Source organism: Portunus trituberculatus, chromosome 41 (assembly GCF_017591435.1).
Source record: "Portunus trituberculatus isolate SZX2019 chromosome 41, ASM1759143v1, whole genome shotgun sequence".
Classification (NCBI taxonomy): domain Eukaryota; kingdom Metazoa; phylum Arthropoda; class Malacostraca; order Decapoda; family Portunidae; genus Portunus; species Portunus trituberculatus.
The window spans coordinates 18,125,941-18,144,078 of NC_059295.1; the positions used below are offsets into that span (position 1 = coordinate 18,125,941).

Consider the following 18,138-nt stretch of genomic DNA (forward strand, 5'->3'; position numbering starts at 1 on the left):
TGTCCTTCACTAGAACCAGGACACGTTAACAACGTTAACAAGGAAACTCTTGGAGTTATATCACTTGATAGAAAGCTCTCTTGGATTAGTTGCCACACAACCTTGCAAACCTATAATATTTGTTCTGATTTATTATTTTATACGTTATTCACACACACAGTGACTTATTTATCACTGTTACTAGTTACAAGTTGCAGCGCTGCAAGCAACATTTTATAGTTCACTGCCATAATGATCGAAAATTGTCTGATATAGTTCCTTTTTAGTAAATGTATTGCATGTTAGTCACAAATAATGTCTCCCTGTGAGGTACCAGTTCCTATCGACACTACCTCATAGAAACATACTAATATTAATTAAAAATTTTGTCTGCTCCCCATATATAACATAATTTAAACTTAATAAACTAAGTCAATAAACCATGCATTTATTGTTACCCTTCCTGACGTTGCATTGTGGGCAAGTGGTATGTGATCAATACTGATAGACTTCGAGGGGTACATAAGATTAAAAAGGTTGAGAACCCCTGCTTTAAGGTAACTCATACATTCATATAAATGACTTAGAATAACACTACCTTGGGATAGATTTCTACTCTTGCACCAGTCTATCAATTCCGGACGAAACTTTTTATTTGGTAATTTTCGGCTGTTTTTTTTTTTTTAATAATCTTAAGGAGGTTATATTGAAGAAGACGCCGCGCGCCTATCCCGCTGTACTAAAAAAAAAAGTGAAGCCAGTGGGCGAAGTCTATGAGGCGGGGTGGGCGGAGCTTACGATCGTAACTTATTTACACCCAAAACATTGCCCTCTCCCTTGTTAATTAAACAATGTGAAATTGCCACTTTCTTTTTTCATTACTAGAGGAAAACTTAGAAAGAACTGATGGTTTAACTTATGTAAACCACATTATAGTTTCCTAAATATGTCATGTAGACCTGATGTCAACTGTGTTAATGCAAGATAGCTACAATATTGAAAGAAGTACAGCAGGACGTTTCCAGGAAAAATTATCGCAAAAAGATTACCTTTTCTCGTTTAATGCATTACACGGAACAAATAGTGAAGTAAAATTTCAGTGATTGATGCCTTTCCAACGCACAGTGACATGAAATCACACATCATTCTAAATAAAAGCTATAGAGAGAGAGAGAGAGAGAGAGAGAGAGAGAGAGAGAGAGAGAGAGAGAGAGAGAGAGAGAGAGAGAGAGAAATTAATTAATGTATATCTCTTAGAGAGAGAGAGAGAGAGAGAGAGAGAGAGGAGAGAGAGAGAGAGAGAGAGAGAGAGAGAATATTAATTAATGTATATCTCTGTTAGAGAGAGAGAGAGAGAGAGAGAGAGAGAGAGAGAGAGAGAGAGAGAGAGAGAGAGAGAGAGAGAGAGAGAGAGAGAGAGAATATTAATTAATGTATATCTCTGTTAGAGAGAGAGAGAGAGAGAGAGAGAGAATATTAATTAATGTATATCTCTGTTAGAGAGAGAGAGAGAGAGAGAGAGAGAGAGAGAGAGAGAGAGAGAGAGAGAGAGAGAGAGAGAGAGAGAGAGAGAGAGAATATCAATTAATGTATATCTCTGTTAGAGAGAGAGAGAGAGAGAGAGAGAGAGAGAGAGAGAGAGAGAGAGAGAGAGAGAGAGAATATTAATCAATGTATATCTCTGTTAGAGAGAGAGAGAGAGAGAGAGAGAGAGAGAGAGAGAGAGAGAGAGAGAGAGAGAGAGAGAGAGAGAATATTAATATATATCTCTTAGAGAGAGAGAGAGAGAGAGAGAGAGAGAGAGAGAGAGAGAGAGAGAGAGAGAGAGAGATGTGTGTGTGTGTGTGTGTGTGTGTGTGTGTGTGTGTTTTGACGTGTCAAGTAATTCCTATACCAAGAAAAGTCAACCTTCAGGCCAAGTTTCACTTGATATACAGTTCATTTATCCTTCATTTAAATGCACATGTATACATACGTTTACTTCTATACATGCACATGTATAATATGCACATGTGTACATGACCATTTTTAATCATACGTTTGCCCAAAAGACACCTTCCCACCTCTCTCCCAAGTCCACCAAAGCTGGAAAACACTCTATTATCTCATTTGTATGTATGATTTACCATCTAAATCTTCGTGGCTCAGTATGCCACGAGTAATGCGAGTCTATTAGGGTCACATATATGGTAAGCAGCCTCGAAACTTAGACATAAGACTGAAAATAAGGAGCGTAACTCGGGCGTTCCCATGTATTTTCAATGGACGGTCGGCGACAAGGATTCTACAGTATAAGGATATATGGGTTCAATGAGCAGGCTGGAGGAATTGATTAGGGAGCTTAACTTCTAACATATGGCGCGCAGGTTGCAGGTAGTAAGGGGGTGAGGGATGGGGGGTCTATTAGCGGGGGAGGATGAGCCATGAGCGCTGGTACAAAATTCAAACAGAGTTGCCAACTTAGCGCTTTTGGCGCTAAATCTAGCTCTTTTTCAAGTTATTTAGCGCTTAAATTTATCATTTAGCGCCTTAGCGCCTTTTTTAGCGCTTTTTTTTTTAAATACTTAGCTCCAAATTTAGCGCCTTATGGCTCATTACAGTTGCTCTTTATCATGTACTTTTTATATTTTCATTTTTTTATTAATTCATTTGTTTATTTATTTAGTTAGTTTTAGCTACCACGTAATGTCAGTACCCCAGACGCTTGATGTACGCATTTTGTGACAAACATACGTAAAATAAATACCTCTATAGGTGTGTAATGCTTTGTTTTATCAATAAGATAAAATCATGGCTGGTGCGGGAGAACCGAACCTGTCGGCCACTCGTCAGAGTCCTGTGTCCAAGTTGCACAGTTGTGTGTGTTGCTGCCATTCCAGTCTGAAATGCTAGGTAGTTAAGTTAAACAATATTGTACTACCTTTTTCATTGGATACTGTTATCATTAGTAATTTCACAGACGCGACGTACGTTTCTGGACATTTTGTAATATGCTTGAAATAATGGCACACATTTTCATGACATGCTTACCGCTGTGAATGACTGACAGTGGAATATGGATGGACCGAGCATGGGTAGAGAGATACGCGTCACGCGAATACGTGTCTCATACCAGTAGCGGACAAGGCATAACCACGATCAAGTCCTCGCAGTCGCCTCACTACCTCAGTGACTCAGTCGCCTGCCTCAGCTTCTCAAGTGTAAACCCGCCTCGGTACGTCGATAATTTTGCTCGTAGCTACGCTTACTTCACGTACATGTCGCAATTCGATGGTTGCCTAGCTTTCTACAAGCAACAATGAGCAAAAAGTACGCACAACATTTTAGAGCAGAGTGGTTAAAAGACCCAAATTATGAGAAATGGTTGCGGAGAGTAGAAGGTGATGATACGAAATGTGTTTGTAAGTACTGTCATTGCACACTGTCTGCAAAACGTAGTGACATTGATAGACACAGACAGACATTAAAACATAAGAAAGCAGAGAAACCTTTCAGTACCGAAAGACAAGGCACAATACCATTTGAAAAAGTGAGTAGTGACACACATGTGACTGAAGGAAATGTATCCCTATTCATTGCAGAACACTGTTCATTACGTGTTGTTGATCACCTCAGTGAGCTGTGCAAAGTAAGATTTGCAGATAGTAAGGGATGCAAGGATTTCAAGCTAAAGAGGACAAAGTGCAGTGCTATTGTGTGCAACGTGCTTGCTCCACACTTCAGCAGTGATTTGAAAGATGACATTGGTGATCAAAAGTTCAGTCTCTTAATTGATGAGAGTAATGACATTACAGTAACCAAGCTACTAGGAATTGCTATTAGATTTTACTCAAGAAGTAAGAAAAAAATTGTAGTGACATTTTTGGACCTTGTTGAACTCCCAGACTGTGATTCTACTGGAATATGTGATGCCTTGAAAAGATCCTTGAAAAATAATGGACTGGAGTTACAAAAGCTCACTGCTATAGGGACTGATAATGCTTCTGTTATGACGGGAGTTAACAGTGGAGTGTATGCAAAACTCAAAACAGAAGTTCCTCATTTCATCCTTATTAAGTGTGTCTGCCATTCTTTGCAATTAGCTGTGTCTCATGCAACAGCTCAGTGCCTCCCTAGACTTTTTGATTAAAGAGACTTATAATTGGTTTTCCCACTCTGCTATCCGCCAAGCTAGATACAAGGAAATATTTTCTCTGATAAATGATGGTCAAGCTCCACTTAAATTAATTCACCTGAGCCAGACTCGATGGCTTTCAGTTGAATCGGCAATAGTCAGAATTTTGCAACAATGGCTTGAAAAAACTTAAGACTCACTTTGGCATGGCAAGACATGGTGAAAAGTGTTACACAGCTGAGATCCTGTATGGAATGTTTTGTGACAAGGAAAACTATGCATTCCTTGTATTTCTGAAACATATTCTGGGAGAAGTTCAGCGAGTTAATAAGAAATTTGAAGCAGAGGTACAAGATCCAACGAAACTACTGAGTGACCTTCTTCATCTTATTGATTCTATGAAGTCAAAGGTCCTCATCCCAGGTAAAACATTAAAGGCAGGGAGTTGATTGAAAGCTACTTGGACCCACGTCCTTACTTGGGATATGAGTTTGAAAAGGAGATGTCAGAATGCAAATTTCCTCATGAAAACAAATAAGACAAAGATGTGTAAGTTTTGTTGTGGAGCTAATCAAACAGCTTGAGCAACGTCTGCCTGACAATGTTCAAGTCTTGCAGTCAATGTCCTTACTGAGTGCAGGTGAATGCTTGCAACCCCATAAAGCCTGGAATAATAGATCTAGCAAAGATGTTCACTGAGAGTGATGAAATTTTGACACGAATTGACTTTCAGTGGAGAAATCTACATAAAATACTGTGGAAGAAAAATACTGACACATCAGAACTCTGGGCTGAAATATCTTCGCACACAGATGCAACTGGAGAAAACCCCTTCAGTGATCTTGCAGAATTGGCTTTGACTGTCCTAACACTACCTCACTCGAATGCAGATGTGGAACGCATCTTCAGTCACATGAATATCGTGAAGTCAAAGCTACGAAATCGGCTGAGTATCAAAAGCTTAAATGCGTTGCTGACTATTAGATATGGACTACGAAGAAATGGAAGCTGCTGCTATGATTACAAACTGCCTAAGGAAGTACTTCAAAGTATTGGAACACTTAAAGCATACGAGTCATCACAATCTCCAGCAGGATGCTCACACACACAACCACAGCAGAGTGCCGCCACAGACGAAGAGATTGGAGACTGGGAGCTGGCAGATTTGGAGTAAAATTGAGTATTTTGCTGTGAATCCATTATATTTTATGCTACATATATTTCAGCATTAAAAGTTAGGTGAAAGGACAATTAATAGGGATACTACACAACTTTTCGAAATTTAGCGCTTTTTAGGGGTGGACATAGCGCCTTTTCAAATTACGAGTTGGCAACTCTGGATTCAAACAGTCAGTCAGTCACGGGAAGGAGCGCAAGGTGTATCAGCCATCGCCCGCCTCCGCCTGGACCACACCACGCTCAGTGCTCACTTACACCGCCTACATCTATCTCGTGCCACCTTCTGCCCTTGGTGTAGAACAACTCCTGAGGCCATGGAACATTTCCTGCTTCAATGCCCACGCTTCCATTCAACATACTGCCTGGAACCTGGAATCTTCTGCACTACGCTCCCGGCTCTCCGCCCTGGCCATCACAACACTCGACCTGCCCACCCTCCTGGTGGCCTCAGGCGTCCACCCCTCCTGGCAGCCTGCTGTCCTTTGCCTTACTTGTGCTTTCTTGAGCAAGGCCGGCTATCTACCACACCTGTGATAACCACACAAGACTACCCCAGGGCTCATAAGGATCCAAAAGAGGCCACAAAGATCTATGGATCCTTATGAGCCCTAGGGTAGTCCTGTGTGGGTATCACAGGCGTGGTAGCTGGCCGGTCTTCCTCAAGAAGGTACAAGTAAGGCGAAGGACAGCAGGTTGCCAGGAGGGGTGGATGCTTGAGGCCGCCAGGAGGGTGGGTGCGCATGTACAGTGTTATGATGGCCAGGGCGGAGAGCCAAGAGCGTAATGCAGTATGTTGAGAGTGGAAGCGTGGGCATTGAAGCAGGAAATGTTCCATGGCCTCAGGGGTAATCCTACACCAAGGGCAGAAGTGGTCACAAGACAGATGTAGGCGATGCAAGTAAGGAGTATGGTGTGGCCCAAGCGGAGGCGGACAGAAAATGCATATATATATATATATATATATATATATATATATATATATATATATATATATATATATATATGAACATGTTTTATTTGCCTTATAAGTTCATAACCTCGAGAGAATGCAGGGAATAATAAGGGGAGGGGGAGGAAACACGAGAGAAATTTCAAGTTACCCCTAATAACGTTTTCTATGAAATTACTCGCTTCCAACAGATGGCAGCACCGTCGCTATCCTCCAAACTTTAACCCACACCAAAACTTCCTCTCTGTATATTCCTTGGGTGGGACCAACAAGTATAGTGGGACACTTCTTCCTGCCACACCCAAACTGGGAAGTTTTCAGTGTTCGCCTGCTGGTTTAATACAGGAATGGGTCAGCATCGTCTCATGGCAGAGTACTCTCTAAAGACGGTATCACACTAGCCTATGATACGCAGAACACGGGACATGGTTCTTGTTGCGAAACCAGGAACATTATCACACAAAAGCTGCCCGTATTTTTGCTATGCTATACGCAAAGGGCCCAGCAACCAAGATCAAGCCTAATAAAAACAAACCAGAACAAAACCATGCCGCAATCTCAACCTTTGCTTCGTTCTGATAATATTATATGCACACACGAACCAGCCCATCTTCACCACATGCTTCAGTATCCACCTGTATGCCCATCTTACCCATGGATGCATCACTTCCCAGCATGGGAGTGAGCTCGTTTTCCAAAAACAGATAAATCTTTAAAGATGGATGGTAACATCATGGGTAAATACTTTGCCTTGGTAATATTTTGTGTTCACTACTCATAATGAAAAGCTTTATTTGATTAGAAGGATTAAAGAAGCCATGATGAGATTGGTGCAAGACTAAAAAAATACCCTACCGTGGTTCATTCACAACTACACGTGACAATACACAGGTCCCTAAGATGACCTCTCAGTTGTATGTAGTATGCCACTACCTGAGTGTCAAGGACAAATGGGATCAGAGTATGGCACCACCAGTACCTGCACAAAGATTTGCCTCGAAAGCTTGTTCACAATCTGGCAATTACACTCATCACTAGAATCAACATTGCCCATATACAACTTTTTTTGTATATGTACATCAATTCACACACACACACACACACACACACACACACACACACACACACACACACACACACACACACACACACACACACACACACACACACACACAAAACTGAGGAAGGGAAGATGTCTGAGAGATGTTAAAAAATATAGTTTCCCGCAAAGATGTGTTGAGACTTGGAACAGTTTGAGTGAGGAAGTGGTGTCAGCAACGAGTGTGCATAGTTTTAAAGAAAAATTGGATAAGTGTAGATATGGAGACGGGGCCACACGAGCATAAAGCCCAGGCCCTGTAAAACTACAACTATTTTTTAGTAGGTAAATACAACTAGGTAAATACACACACACACACACACACACAGACACGGTCGAGGAAGGACGCAGTGGCGTCGCTCTCAGCTGATCTTCACTACCTGTTGTATAGTATTTGCAGTGGTCTGGGCGAGTAGTGTAGACTCGTTTTTCATGAAATCAAGTATTAGAAAATCATGAGTAAAGAAGAGATTCCATCTAAATGCAGGTATGAGACTAGGGAAAGAATGAAAGAAGATGATGACTATGTTGATGAGGGAGTAAGTGCATTCAAAGGTTTTGATACGGCGAATGCTTCACTATTTAAGAGAGTGTTGACTATTGAACATAAACTAGATAAATGGATAAAGGAGAGTATGGGAATGAAAGAGAATGAAGAACAGGAAAACAGTTTCAAAAACTGAGAGAAAGGATAAAAAAAGTGGAAGAAAATGAAGCTAGGCTAAGAGCGGAAAACGAAGAACTGAAAAAGGAAGTAGCTAACTACAAGAAGTAGATGGAAGAAGGACTCGGTAAGGTCGAGAAAGAAAAAGCGAAGCTGAAAGATCTAGTAAACAAAGAAGAGGAAAGAGTACATAACGTGATTAAAAAAGAAGTACATACAAGCATGGAGAGTCCAAGATAAGAAAGATAAGGATGATTTTCAGGTGATTCAAGAACAACAAAAAGAAAGAGATGAAAATATGACAAACAAAATGGTAAGAGTCCTTAAGACAAAAGAAAATTTAGTTAGAGAAATTGCGAAAAAAAAGTGTAATCGTATTTTGATTAAAAGAAAAAAAATATAAAATATAGACCATGAAGAGAAAAAGAAGAATTGAAATCAGTCAAAGACCTACTAAAAAATCTAAACGACGAAGATAGGCAGAACTTAGAAGAGGAAGTAGTAGAAATAAACAGAATGGGACCATATCAAGAAGGAAAAACGAGACCAATTAAAATACTACTAAAATCACAAGCAGCAACAGAAGAAATATTACATAGAACAACTAAACTCAGAAAAACAGAAGGTTGCAATATATATATATATATATATATATATATATATATATATATATATATATATATATATATATATATATATAAGAAAAATAGAAATGAGGAAGAAAGGAAGAGATACAACGAACTGGCGGCAGCAGTACGGGAGAAAAATAATGAAAGGTCAGAGGAGGAAAAAAAAACATTTTTTTTGGAGAATTCTAGGAGACAGGATAAGGAAATAGTATATAAAAGAGAAGGAAGAGGAAAAAGTGGAACAAGTTTAACTAAAAGTGATAAAGGCAAGAGACTAAAAATGATGTATACAAACATAGATGGGGTTTTATCAAGTAAATTAGAATTAAGAGATTACATAAAGAAAGAAGAACTAGATATTGTATGCCTGGCTGAAACAAAACTAAATGAGGCAATCAAAATAGACTTGGATAATAGGTATAGTGTATGGAGGAGAAACAGAGGGGATAAAGGAGGAGGAGGAGTCATGATAATGACAAGGAAAGAGATGGTGGTAAACCAAGTGGAATGTGGGGAAGGAAAAGCTGAAGTACTGTATATTAAGATGCATATTAATAAAAAAGAGCTAACAATCATTGTAACATATGTGCCACCAAAAACAAATTCATGGACCAATCAAGAATATAAAGACATGATAGATGACAAAATAAGGAGTCTAACGAGAATCATTAAGGAAAGCAGAAAAGTGATATTAGTAGGAGATTTCAACTGTAAAGAAGTGGACTCGGAAAATTATAAAAGCTGTATGGGAGAAGAAGCTTCGGGAGAAAGATTCCTGAACCTAATGATAAATAATTGATGGACCAAAGAGTAAAGGAAAACACAAGATTCAAAGGAAATGATGAGCCTGCAAGATTAGACCTGATTTTTACAAAGAGTATGAAAATGAATGATGATATAATATATAAGTGCCCATTGGGAAAGAGTAATCATGTAATATTAGAAATGGATATAGAAGAGAGAAATGAAGATAGAGATGAATCATACAAAGGGGACCGATTAAATTATTGAAAGGCTGATATTGAGAATCTCAAGAACTATTTCAAATATGCTAACTGGGAGGAAATACAAAACTCTGAGGGAGTGCAAAAGAAATATAAGTTATTTTTGGAAATATACAAAACAGGAGTCAGGGAATATGTCCCAAAATATAGACCTAAGGAAGAAGGAAAGAAAGATTGGTTTAATGCAAAGTGTGCCAGGGAAAAGGAGAAAAGAGATGGAGCATGGAAAAGGTGGAGGAGAAATAGAAATGCAGTAAATAAGGAAAACTTCAAGATAGCAAGAAATGAATATGTTAAAGTAAGGAAGGAAGAGGAGAGGATATATGAAAAGGACATAGTCGAAAAATGCAAGGAGCAACCAAAATTGTTCTACAGATTCATAAACGGAAAAATAAGACAAAAAGAAACAATAGAAAGGTTAAAAGGAGAAAATGGGATGGTGGAAGACACAAAAAGTATGGCAGAACTGTTAAATAATAAGTTCCAGGAGGTCTTTACTAAGGAATCCAAATTTGAAAGACCACAGGGTAATAGAGAGACCATCTATATGGAAGAGATTAAAGTAACCAAGCTTGAAATAAAAGAATTAATGAAGGGATTGGATGAAGAAAAGGCAATGAGACCGGAATACTGAAAGAATGTAGGGAAGAACTAGCAAGTCCTATATACAACATCATAAAATGCTCAATAGAAAATGGAACAGTACCAGTGGAATGGAAAAGAGCTGAGGTGGTTCCCATATATAAGAGCGGAAGGAAGGAAGAACCTCTAAATTACAGACCAGTATCACTAACTCGTGTAATATGTAAGATGTGTGAAAGAGTAATAAAGAAACAATGGATCGAGTTCCTTGAAGACAACAAATTACTATCAAATAGCCAATTTGGCTTTAGAAAAGGTTGGTCATGTGTAACAAATTTACTGAGTTTCTACTCTAGAATAGTTGATAGGGTACAAGAGAGAGAGGGATGGGTTGATTGTATTTACTTGGATTTAAAAAAGGCATTTGATAAAGTGTGAACATGCAAGATTACTGTGGAAATTAGAGGAGAAGGGTGGTTTAAAAGGAAACACATTGAGATGAATGGAAAATTATTTGAGGGGAGAGAGAAATAAGGACGGTAGTCAAAGATATGAAGTCCAAATGGAGAGCAGTAGAAAGCGGAGTGCCACAGGGATCAGTATTGGCGCCAATACATTTTTCTCATTTATATAAATGACATGCCAGAAGGAGTAAAGAGCTACATAAATCTGTTTGCGGACGATGCGAAACTGTGCAGAGTTATAAAGCAAAAAGAGGATTGTGAAATACTGCAAGAAGACCTAAATAAGATCTGGGAATGGAGTAAAAAGTGGGAGATGGAATTCAATGTAGACAAAAGCCATGTCATGGAAATGGGAAAGAGTGAAAGACAACCAGTGAGAATCTATAAGATGGGAGATGGAGTAGAACTGGAGAAAGTAAAAAAGGAAAAGGATTTGGGAGTGACGATGGAAGAAAATAATCAACCGGCAAGCCATATTGATAGAATTTTCAGAGACATACAATTTGCTAAGGAATATTGGAATAGCATTTCACTACATGGACAAAGAAATGATGAAGAAACTGATAAGTACTACAATAAGACCCAGATTGGAATATGCAGGAGTAGTGTGGACCAAGTGGACAATGAGTATCTGACCGTGAGAGAAGAATATGCCAGTCAAAGCACAAGATCGCATAGTAAGAAGCTGAAGAAGGGAAGATGTGTAAGAGATTAAAAAGTATAGTTTCCCGCAAAGATGTATTGAGACGTGGAACAGTTTGAATGAAGAAGTAGTGTCTGCAACGAGTGTGCATACTTTAAAAATAAGATTGGAATAGTGTAGATATGGAGACAGGGCCACACGAGCATAAAGCCCAGGCCCTGTAAAACTACAACTAGGTAAATACAACTAAGTAAATACACACCTACCACCTTTGAAGGACAGACAGGAAAGAGATCTAATACTGATGTATAAGAAGTTAGTTAACTATATTAAAAAAATAGATAGAGCTGGTATCACTGACAGAGGATGGAAGTAGATGAACAAGAGGGCACTCCAAGGAGATCAAGGAAAGTCAGTGTTCAAAAAACATTAATAAGTTAAGTTTATATTTCCTCACAGGACTGTGGATATTTGGAACAGACTGAGTGAAGAGGTTGTAGCAGTGGAAAGTGTGCACCAATTTAAGGAAAAGTTAGATAAATATAGATATGGAGACAGGTCACTATGAACCCCGCTCGAATTATGTAATATACAACTATGTAAATACACACACACATACACCATGTAGTGTAGTGGTTAGCACACTCAGCTCACAACCGAGAAGGCCTGGGTTCGAGTACCGGGTGTGGTGAGGGAAATGGGAGAGCCTCTTAATGTGTAGCCAATGTTCAATTTACAGCAATTAGGTACGGGATGTAATTCGAAGAGTTGTGGCCTCACTTTCCTACTGTGTGGAGTGTGGTATAGTCTCAATCCTACCGGAAGATTGGTCTATGAGTGCTGAGCTCGCTCCGTAATGGGGCAGGCTGGCAGGATGACCAGTAGGTGACTGTGAATGCACATACACACACACCTCAGGCCAATAAAGGTAAAAATTTATGCTAACACACTCATGTACACTCAGTACAACACTTTCACGCTTCATTCACAACTAGACGTGACAATATCCAGATGCATCACTGTCCTTGGTAAGTTGTTTCACATGTTGTATGTAAACATTACTTCCTTTCTTTTGGCTGACTGTTGATCTGTAAAGGGACTGGCAATTGAGTGGGCCATTTTTTTTTTTTTTGTTGTCCCTTGACAGCTTCCCCTCTTGCATTAAAAAAAAAAAAGTACAGTATAGGAAAATATTTGTCAGCAGTGAAAGTGTTAAGTAATATTGATCATTCATAAATAACTTCTCATGTAACATTTTTTTTCTCACATAGGAAAACACATGTTGTGTATGTTCCCATACACAACATAAAGGAGAACAAACACATGCAGTATAATGCTACATGTGCAAAAACTAAGGAGAGTAAGGATGTAACTTGGAGGACATTAAAGAAGCAACAAACTGAAGACAATAGGATGCAATATAAAGAGGCACAAAAAGAAAATGCTACAATAAGAAGAGAAGAGCAGAGAAAGTTTCAAAGGGATGTAGTAAAGAGATGAGAAGAGGATGCCAAATTTTTTTCCTTACAAGTGGTATATAAATGGAAAGATGACAAACAGAGAGACCATCAATAAGTTAATTAAGGGAAATAGGATATAGGGAACAATAGAAGAAGTAAGTGAATTTATGAATGAGAGCTTTAGATTGGTATTTAATGTAAAAAGATATTTCATAGAACCAAACGATGAAGTGATGTAGGAATGGTTAAGGAACGTTATGGTGCATAAACAGAAAATTAGCTAATTATTAGAGAAGGAGGATGTTAGAGAAGCAATGGGACCAGATGGAGTGTCAGGATGAACACTGACAGAATGTAGAGAACAGCTGGTGGAACTACTTTGGGATGTGATCAACCAATATACAAAGGAGGAAAAAAGACCAAGCTCTTAAATTATAGACTAGTGTCACTAACTAGTGTTGTGAGGAAGATCTGTGAAGTTGTGAGCAAGGAAAAATGGTGGAATATCTGGAGGAAAATGAAATTATAAATAATTCTCAATTTGGTTTTAGAAAAAGATCATGCATAACAAATCTATTAGTTTCTATACAAGAGTAATAGATTAGGTACAAGGAAGAAATAGATGAGTCAACACAGTGTAATTGGATATCAAAACGGGTTTTGACAGAGTACCACAAAAAGAAACTCTTATGGAAAATAGGAAACAGGAGGAATAAAAGGAAATATTATCTTAAGCTGGATGAGGGATGACTTAACAGGAAGAAAACTTAGGACTTTGGTAAAAGACACCTCATCAGGTTGGAGCACACTAACTAATGGCATACCACAGGGTTCAGTGCTGGCACCAATAATGTTCTAAATATATATTAATGATATACAAGAGGGCTTGAGTAGCTATATAAATTTGTTTGCAGATGATGCAAACCTTTCGAGAGTAATAAAGAGCAGTGAGATGAGGACTGTATGGAATTACAAGGAGATACTGGCAAGATCTGGGAGTGAAGCCAAAAGTGGGGATTAAAATCTAACACTTTTACTAAGAAATGCCATATGAAAATGGGTAAAAGTGACAGACCTATGTGGGAATACAAAATAGAAGATATAATAAAGAGGAAGGATGAGAAAGACCTGGGAGTGACTATACAATACACTTTACTTTAAAGTATGAGACATTAGCAAATATCAGGGTGGCATTTGATTACATGAATAAGAATATGATGAAAAAAATCATAACCACTGTGATAAAAACTTGCCGGATGTGGTAGAAGAAGTCAACAAACTTGTAGAGGATAGATGTAATGCTGGTCAGTGTACATCCTCCCAATGTCACACTATACCTCTCACGGTAATTAAGAAGGCAGTACAGAGCCATGCACAGAATAAAATTGATCTAACATATGACATTAGTAGCAGTCATTTTATTAATGGTACTGAACTACTTTTCTCAATACTTAGTCAAATCATTACAGCTATGTTACGACACGAGAGTACAAATGTCCATCTCAACAAGGCTGTAATTAAGCCTATTCCTAAAAGCTCACTCAAGTCTCGTGCTGACTCATCAAATTATCGTGCCATATCATTAAACTCAATTATTGGTAAAATCATAGGTCATGTAATTACTTCAATTGTAAATGATGAAATTATGACATCTCATTTGCAATTTGCTTATAAAGAGTCTTTCTCTACCTCCCTATGTTCTTTTCTAGTCACGGAAGCCATCCAGTATTATCAGGCACGTGGATCTAATGTGTATATGTTGCTGCTTGATGCTACTAAAGCTTTTGATCGGGTCCAGCACAGCAAACTCTTTAAACTTCTCATAAAAAGAGTTATTTGTCCACTGATTGTTCATCTGCTTCTTAATATGTATTTGATCAGCAGCGCGGTAGTAAGTTGGAATGGTGTCAAGTCTGAACAGTTTAAGATTTGTAATGGTGTGAAGCAGGGTGGAGTGCTGAGTCCTTTATTGGTCTCTATTTATATCAATCCTTTAATACAAGAATTAAATGAATGTAAACTTGGATGTCATATGGGTGATATTTGCTGCAATGTCTTTGCCTCATGAGCGATTTAGTTATTTTAAGCCCTACATGTAATGCTTTAAAGAAGATGATAACAATTTGTGAACAGTATGCTTTAGAATTTAGTTAAGTTTTAATCCTGATAAATGTGTTTTAATTATATTCTCGGACTCTGAATTTTATATGAATAATGTGAGCATCAAGATGTACGGACGAAATATTCAAAATATTAGGAGTGAAAAACACTTGGGTCACATTATATCAGCTCGTGGGAGTTTAATCAATATTGAACCTGTAATCAAAGATATGAAAGTAAGAACTAATGTAATTACTCACCAGTTTCATTTAACAGCATGGCAATCAAAAGTTAAGCTTTTTAATAGTCAATATATGTCTTTGTATGGATGTCAGCGATGGAATTTGGATGACCCAAGAGTTGATGAGTTGAGTGTGGCGTGGTGAGTGTGCTGCCGAAGACTACTGGCACTACACCCACGTACACACTCCCACTTACTGCCTCATATCATGAATTCACTGCCAGTTCGTCGAGTGATTGAAAAATAATGTTTCAATATGTAAAATTCATGCATAGAAATACCGAATAAACTACAATGTACATGTTTCTTTAAGAAATTCACATACTTCCTCATAGGTCAGGGGGACATTAAGCAGCTTGTCTTGAATGCTCAAAAGTTCCCTTATAATTCTGGTCTGCCAGTCTTGTTCTCCCTCTGACAGAACAAACTTTGTTATAATGGATCTCATTGCACAGTCAAATATTTCATAGTATTTGACATTAAGAGAATTAAGTATTGAATTAACATTAGTTAACATGTATGATAAGCTAGAGACCAGGGCATTCTTAAAAAATTTTGATATATCTTGTACTGGATGGTGCAAGCCACTCAAGAAAAAATTTAACATTCTTTTTTCAATCACTCGACGAATTGAATTGAATTGAACTGAATAAGACCCAGGTTTGAACATGCAGCAGTGGTGTAGTCTCCACATCTGCAAAATGATATGAAGAAATTAGAAAGAATTGAAAGGACAGCTACAAAGATGGTGCCAGAGATTTGGTAAGGACCTTACCTATGAAGAAAGACTCAAGGAAATGGGACTATCAGCTCTGAAAGATAGACAGGAGAGAGGAGATCTAATAACAATGTAAAAAATAGTAAACCATATGGAAAAGATAGACAGACAAGACCTAATATCACTAACAGAAGATGGAGATACTCGTACAGACAAGAGGGTACTTAAAGAAGATCATTACGAGTTAATGTTTGAGGAACATTAGAAAGTTCAATTTTCCACACAGAATGGTGGATATCTAGAACAGCTTGGGTGAAAAGATTGTGACAGCAGAAAATGTAAACAGATTTAAGAAAAAGTTGGACAAAAATAGTTATGGAGATGTCACTATGAGCCCCATTTGAACCCTGTAATATACAACTAGATAAATGCAAACACACACACACACACACACACACACACACATATACAAATGGTGCTGGAACTAAAGGACCTAACATATGAAGAAAGGCTGAAGGAATTGGGACTGCCAACATTACAAGATAGCAGAGAACAAGGAGACCTAATAGCAATGTATAAAATAGTAAATGGCATTGAATAGACAAGGAAGACCTGGTGCTAGTGGCAGAAGAATCTAGAAGGGCAGGAGCACATGTAAAGAAGATTAGGATGAGGCAGATATTGGAAAATACAGTTTTCCACATAGAATGGTGGAAAAGTGGAATGCATTGAGTGATGAAGTTGTTACAGCACATAATGTAAATAACTTTAAAGAAAAATTAGAAAAATGTAGATTTGAAGACAGGACACTATGAGCCCCGCTCAAACCCTGTACAATACAACTAGGTAAATATAACTAGGTAAATACACACAGTGAATTACAATGGTCAGCACACTTGGCTCACAACCAAGAAGGCCCTGGTTTGAGTCCTTGGTGCAGCAAAGCAAATGGGCTAGACTCTTAGTACCTGCTGTTCATTTAGTAGCAAGCAAGGATGAGAGACTATATTGTCTTATCTTTGGGAGCACATACTGTAGGCATAGGATGTCTCCACAAAAATGGGTAGCCAGGACAAGGCACACAATTTCAACATTTTCCATCCTTCACACCACTCTACACTTCTGTCATAGAAGAGGAAGTACTCCTACCCTCTATTTACAGGGATCAACCACTCAACTTGGAGTTTGTTCAGGAACAAGGCTCATTCATAGCAATTACCATCCTCTATAACATCCAATAATAGTTAAATACTAAATAAAATAGAATGAAGAATATGAGGTGTGCCTACAGGGACTACATGGATGCAGGAGGTGACGTGGTGCGTGGTGAGGGGCATCGACCACCCACAGACCTCCCTCCCCCTCATGAAGAGATTCCCGTTCTTTGAGTAAGCTAATATTTTTTCGTGTTCAGAAATAGATGAATATCAAGTTAGTACCACATTTTTTTCTTTCTTTCTTAAAAGCTAATACATCTGTAGAAGGTTATAATTACTAGTTTCAAAAACCAAATAGCAGATGTTATGATGGTTTCATTTATCCATTTAACTTGACAAGTCCCTCTAACGATAGTATACATTAATATCTTACAATATAAACAACTACGTATGGAATTCCTTACCATAATATGTTACAGGCACATGTATAACAGTATACATACACACTACTGTTATAAAGACACCTACTCCAATTATGCATCCTAGCTTTTGTGAGTTCAGTTTTGCGAATGCATTCTTTATTTTAGGTGGGATTGCATGATAGCCCCTGAATTTACGGATGAAAGACTTTGCCCTGATGACCCTTGCTTACCAGGAAACACATGGAAAATTTTGGCCAACATATCCTCCCCACGAACCATCAAGAGCCACCTGCAAGAACCTCTGCTGCCCAAGCAAATGTGGGAGGTCAAGCCAAAGGTTTGCCTAAATTATATATCTCCATTGTCTTCATTATTGTCACTGCCATCACATCTAAGGTGTTACTTCATCTACTAAAATTTAAGCATATCTGTTGCTTCTAATGTAATGACGGCAATTATAAAAGTAAAATTAATCATAAGAGTTATAAGACATACAAGTCAGGGATGAGTTCAAAAGAGAAATAAATGTGTTACGAGGCAAGGTTATTCCCAAATAGTTTCATTGGCAAGTCTAATCCCAAATAGTTTCATTCTTGGCTTCTTTAGGGAAAATGAAGAACTTTCTATGAAGAAGTCAACAGCAAAACAAATCAGGAATAAACTCACTCTATAACACTTTTTGTCTCTCTTGAACTCTATCCCTATAATAATGATGATGGAGCTACTGGAAAGCA

General features: G+C 38.2%; 1 protein-coding gene across 2 annotated transcripts in view; it reads left to right on the forward strand.

The window, feature by feature from the left end:
• LOC123516787 (luciferin sulfotransferase-like) overlaps nt 1–18,138 on the forward strand; it is a 28,501-nt gene that overhangs the window by 2,307 nt on the left and 8,056 nt on the right. The window contains exons 1-3 of one of the 2 annotated variants that reach the window (XM_045276446.1): nt 4,627–5,269; nt 17,117–17,213; nt 17,570–17,741. In XM_045276446.1, the coding sequence (XP_045132381.1) occupies nt 5,080–5,269; nt 17,117–17,213; nt 17,570–17,741 (459 nt within the window). In that variant the 5' untranslated portion in view covers nt 4,627–5,079. Of the gene's footprint in view, nt 1–4,626; nt 5,270–17,116; nt 17,214–17,569; nt 17,742–18,138 lie in introns of those variants that run through there. The other variant, XM_045276445.1, reaches the window with a different exon arrangement.